Source organism: Lathyrus oleraceus, chromosome 6, assembly GCF_024323335.1.
Source record: "Lathyrus oleraceus cultivar Zhongwan6 chromosome 6, CAAS_Psat_ZW6_1.0, whole genome shotgun sequence".
Lineage (NCBI taxonomy): Eukaryota > Viridiplantae > Streptophyta > Magnoliopsida > Fabales > Fabaceae > Lathyrus > Lathyrus oleraceus.
Window position 1 is genome coordinate 374,800,255 of NC_066584.1, and position 6,086 is coordinate 374,806,340.

At 31.7% G+C, this 6,086-nt stretch overlaps 1 protein-coding gene across 1 annotated transcript; it reads right to left on the reverse strand.

Moving 5' to 3' along the window:
• Positions 1 to 235: 235 nt before the first annotated feature.
• Positions 236 to 4,337, reverse strand: LOC127098326 (serine/threonine-protein phosphatase BSL1). Its single transcript, XM_051036885.1, has 12 exons — positions 4,010 to 4,337; positions 3,819 to 3,913; positions 3,603 to 3,706; positions 3,388 to 3,488; positions 3,217 to 3,276; positions 2,685 to 2,873; positions 2,375 to 2,576; positions 2,132 to 2,299; positions 1,775 to 2,013; positions 689 to 787; positions 418 to 617; positions 236 to 341 (listed from the first exon to the last, which is right to left on the reverse strand). The coding sequence occupies exons 3-10, from the start codon at positions 3,660 to 3,662 to the stop codon at positions 760 to 762; spliced, it is 1,047 nt and encodes a 348-aa protein (XP_050892842.1). The 5' UTR covers positions 3,663 to 3,706; positions 3,819 to 3,913; positions 4,010 to 4,337; the 3' UTR covers positions 236 to 341; positions 418 to 617; positions 689 to 759.
• Between the last annotated feature and the right edge of the window lie 1,749 nt (positions 4,338 to 6,086).

Consider the following 6,086-nt stretch of genomic DNA (forward strand, 5'->3'; position numbering starts at 1 on the left):
AGCCCATTTTCGCCCATTTTTGTAATCGGTTTGGACGGGTTGGGTTAGGACGGGTTGCGGGTTATGCAATCGGTTTAATCGGTTTTATTGGGTTGATATTATTTTGAGCTCAATAATACATTTTGATAATATTTTGAGCTACAAATTACTACAATTTAGATTCAAAATAAATTCAAAGTATCAAAAACTTCAATCCAAAATAACAAATGTTATGCTACTTCCACACAATGAGAGGTTCATGTGTTCTCCAGTCTAGCATCCATTGAAGCATCCATTGACGCTTGACGAAAGAGTTCTTCAATAGCTCGAGGAATAATCCCTAACTGCTCATTTGTACCATCCTAAAATTAATCATATACAATCAGAAACCACAACATACATTGGATAACATTAAGAAGAAAGAAGAAAGGAGGATACCATAAAAGATCCATTAAAATAATAGATCTTGCATCCATTGTTATGGGCCTTTCAATCTTCTTTATCTGTTCTACTGAATGGATAGATCTTCCAATGCCACCATGCATACATATAATTTTCTTTTCAATAAGTGCAGCGAGTGGAAGATGGTTAAAAAGTTGATTGAATCTTGTCCACGCCCATATGCCGTCATTTTCACCCTACAAGCACCTAGTTAGCTGCAGAATTGAATCTAAAAACACAATCAAAACAAGTATGTCTTCGCCTTTACCATTCGTTTAATGCACTCTATACGAAAACCAAATAATGCATTTATGTCAGCAGCTTCATGATTTCCACATATCAAGTGAACATTGTCAGGATATTCAATCTGTACAATCACAAGAACAACAGTAAAAGTCAATTATAACGACAATGGATGCTTAAACGTTAACGTTAACTAGAAAATGAGTTATTTACACGACAAACTGAAACAAACCAAGGCTGCATTTGGATTGGCTTATGAACAACGTATTTTAACTTATCTATTGACATGGGCACTTGTTCGATAGTAGTTTATGAAAATAGGAGGTTGTGACATATCCATAAGATGTTTACATTTTATTTCAATAAGCACACCATTATAGGTTATAGGAAAACAATTTAATTATGTTTTCTCTTGGATTATAGAAATGGCTTATACATAAGCGTTAATCCAATCAACAATTAATTAAGTTGTTTATCCAAATTCACCTCAAGGGATGAATTAAACTATTGTGTTAAGAAACAAACTGCACATATTAACTTAACACACAACATCACCCTGCATGTTTTACTGCAAATCACAATAAAAGTAAACATTTCTACAAATGGTTTTTGGATGGAAACATTTTTTGACATGTTGTAGAGTGCAGATGCAACAAACCATTCAGAAGAAGTGCATGTTGAAATCCACATTTCAAAGGAAAGGAATATTTTTAGAGCCAATCAAATAGGGCCTCAAGTGCACAATAACTGTATTTTAAAGGTTGAAATTGAAACCCTGATACTAAGTGCACAATAACATCCACCAGGGCCTCAAGTGTATCTAACGTAAAATTTCTTGATGTATCTATAAGATGTACCAACAAATACTCTTAACAAGAATCTGATGATCTGCTTTCCAAGGAGTTGTTAATTGAAAAAAAGATGTATGGTTGACATTTTATAATATGATAGTCTAAGACTCGAATGTTCGATCTAAATTCTAATTGACGCACAGGAATGAAAATATCCATGATTAGATAGTGTAACAGAGATAGAGAAGGGATGACTAGTACTATAAGCTATTTTGGCAAAGGAATGTTAATCTACCCATGTATACATGTAATAGACTTACGTGATGTCTCCTGCGGTTGAAGGAAATCCATATTCATCAAATAGTCGCATCAAATCACCAAACTGACCATGAAGATCACCAAATACTTTGACAGGAGCTTTCAGCTGAAGAACAGTTGGTTCGTGCATAAATATTTGCTCAGCAGCATAACAAAGCTCACCCACTTCATAAGAATCCAAGAAGAACCGCCTATTTGCAGGCGCTTTCCAGTTGCGAGGCCTGAGCAAATTTGAAATTATCTGGCAAGAAGAGAATGACAAAAGTGATTATCTAGTATACTATATGATAATTAAATGGGTAGCCGTGTTAGGTTCAAACAATATAAAGGAAGAAGAATGTGCATCAGATAATGCTTGCCTTTTTATGTAAACCCTGAGGGGATTTCTGCCTGGTGAACTTTTTTGTAGGATATGGTGAATCACTGTTTATGGGAAGCATGCGTCTGCTTTCATTTTCAAATTGATCGAGTGACAATTGTCTCACCATTCCACCTAGGTTACCTATAGCCTCTTTAGCAACTACAACCTGCAATAAAATTATATTAATTTGCATCCTTGAGAGATATTACATCAGTTATAAGCAAGGATTCCAAGCACATACAGCTCTAGGATGAAGGTGAACATCTCCCTTTGTGTCACTTCCATCTGCAACTGTGTCTGCAGCATGTGAGTTGTCATCTGACACAGATGTTTCATCAACGGGACTACTTGATATAGCTTGCACAGATTGCCAAACAGCACTAGCTGCCTCAGCTTCAGCAGCTGATGCCTCCCTCAGTTTCTCCAGAGAATATTTGTCAAAGCTGGTAAAATCAACACATATCAAATTGTCATAAAATTTAAATAGTCCGTGCACAAGAATGATAAGCTAGAAGTGTTTAGCTTCTAAAAAAGAAAAACAAATAACATACCCTGCATTCCCCAATAGGCAATCAACAAGACCCCATACACCAATCTTTCTCCATGACATGTTGAAATGATCAAACCCAAAATTGTAGTAGTTTTTCAACCAGGCAATGTCTAACCAGTCATATAGTATCACCCCAATTCGGCAAAGCTGTAGCAGGCAAATAGGTTTCAATGTTTTCCCATCTTCCGACCTGAAACAATAATAGATACTAGCTTAGCACCTAATGGTAATTAACTTTAAAAACAAAGGGGAGTTTTGGCTTTTATTAACATGTTGCTTGCTGAAAAGCTCATAAAATTCAGCTGATGAAAGAAAGCCATAATCTGCTGAAACAAGAAGTATAATAGCAGCATTCTTAATGTACAATCCCAATTACTGATCTTTTACCATTCCATTTTTTACCCTAGGAACTCTTTCATGTCTTAAACACCCATTTTCAAGCCAACGATGTTATAATAAGAAAGCTATTTAAAGTCAATATCTCTAAATAGTTTTATATGTTTAAGCAGAAACTAAAGTTAGGTAGAACTCACTGGATGCCATCAAAGTAGGTTCTTGTAGTCCCATTAAATGCTCCAGATAAGGATGTGATGCTTATCAAAAAAAATAAAAAACAAACATAATTAAACACAACATTTTGTGAGCGTTTGCCAATCAAAATGTTGAAAGAAAAACATAAAATTAAGACCAATACCAATACCAACCTTATCAACAAGCATTTGTTGCAAAACACGAACAACCTGTGCTCCAGCAGAATGTCCCACAAAATGAAGAGGGTGATCCTCATCCCACTCAGAATAATGCTCTTTATGTACCAAAATAAAGGAACATTAAAAAAAAACACATAGGTAAAGTGAAAAAAAAAAGCTACAAACAACAAACATAACATGAAGATCTCCAATGTCCAGAAAGTCCAAACCTTGTTCATAGATTCTTCCAAACTGCGAGTGTCCACACTCCTTGCTGTGTTCTTCACCATAATCAACCTGTCCTCCTTTTAAATAATAGAACAATTCCCTTGCCCTGAGAAAACAAAAATTACAAAACCCTTTCAAGACTTTTCACAAACACAAAGCATGCAAACAAAACCATTAAGATAAAACCTACCAAAAACTCTAACCCTTTAAACCCTCACCTATCATAGATACTTGTTAAAGACCCTAGATCAGGAACAAGAACCCTCTCATCTTTCTTCTCAGCTCCAGCAAAGTATGACAAACCACCCAACCTCTGATAAATCAAAAAACAACATTAACAAAACCGAAACAAACAAAAAAAATGTAAATTTTGAGACAGAATTACAGAAACAGAACAATTGAGCATTACCCCTTTGCCAAATCCAAAAATTCCATGCACCAAAACAATAGGAGGAAGATCATCCCCAACTTTGGAGGTGCGGCTGTGAGTGAGAGAACAAAAAATGCTTTGGCTGTGAGTGAGAGAACACCGTGTGAGTGAGAGAACAGGAAATACAGAATGAACTTTCTGCTGGAAAACCCTAGGTAGGAGGTATCTCAATTGGGCGGGTTAGGGTATCCGCGGTTCAGAATTTTGAACCCGACCCGCCCATATAAACCCAATTGAAACTGCTATATTTTAATCACTGGCCCGATAGACCGTTTGAACCCGCCCATTTCGGTTTTCTTTTTCGGTTCCCTGCGGGTTTGGCCGGGTGAACGGTTCTTGTCCACCCCTACGTGAGATCATATTACTGTTTTGTTTCAATAATAAATGGCGAAAGGAGATGCACCATTAATGATTAAAGACTATGTTGAATGATAGCTACATAATAAGAAAGTGACTCATAAGAATATACTAAATTGGATTCTTTGCACTCATAATAAAATATTTGAATAACAAATATTCCGAATCTTCACCATAGCATGGAAAGCAAAAGAAACACATGGTTCCACGAAGGTAGCTATGAATTTACGGTGATGTGAATTGTGCATCGCATGATATATATATATATATATATATATATATATATATATATATTATATATATATATATATATATATATATATAATATATATATATATATATAATATATATATATATATATATAATATATATATATATATATATATATATATATATATATATATAATCTATATATATATATATATATAATATATATATATATATATTATATATATATATATATATATATATAAATTTAAAATAAAAGAAAAATTTGAATTTTTTTTTCATATTTAAAAATAAAAAATTCATCTTTCAATTAAAGGTAATTGTTGGTTAAAATAAAATATATATTGTCCTGATAGTGATCCATAAAATTAAAAGTTAATGGTGCGCACTATTATTGAGTGATATTCAATTTTATATAATATAAAATGTTTTTAGACACACATGACAATTTGTAATATCTTATTTAATTGTAAAATAAACAATTATCATATAAAGTCAATTATATTAAATAATCACATAAAAAAAAAGACCCGCGAGATGGAGAAAGAAAAAACAATTCACATTTGAAAATGAAAAATTTGTATCTAAAATAAAATTAGATATTGTCCTGAGTATAAAATGTATTTAAGTACACATGTCAATTTCAAATGAGTTATTTAATTATAAAATGAACAATAATCATATAAATTAGAATAAGTTTTATATATAATAATTACAAAATAATTATGTTTTTATTTTAGATGAATTTTGTGTTTTAAAAATTCAATAATTTTTTTATGTTCTTCTTCATTAAATTAAATTGAAAAGAAATTTAAATTTTGTTATTTATATTTTAAAAAAATAGAAAAAAGAAAATGGAAAGAGAAAAAATTAAAATAAAAGTGAGAAAGTCTAAAAAATAAATATGGAGGAAATTTGAAATTTGAATTAAGAGAAAAAAATGAATAATGGGAAAGTGAAAAATGAATGAGGTGGCAAAAGGGGATAGTTTCAATTTTTTAGCGTTTGTAAATTACAAATATATCTTTTTTGCTAATATAATTTAATTATTTTTAAAAGAATATATTTAAGAATTTAATGATAAATTATTTTAATGGATAGATATTTGACTATTTAATATCTTAAGATTTTATATAAATATGCAGTATTTCTGTCTCTTGTGCTTTCAAGCACTAACTCTTTGTTGATTGTTGCAATGCCTCAAACTTCCAAATATTTGGTATATCTAATTTAAGTATAAAGTTTTTCGTATTACTTTGTGGTTTGTGGTTAGTAACATGACTTGAGGCACGAATTATAATTTTCATAAAGTTGTAATGTCAATTTTTTCAAGTGTAGTAAAACACGACAAAAAAATTGATGGAAGAATTTATTTTGATTCGTAGAAAATACAAGTGAAAGTCCTCGACATAATTAGGATTTCATAAAACATCGAAAAGAAATATTTTCAACATTGACAACAAAAAGTGGG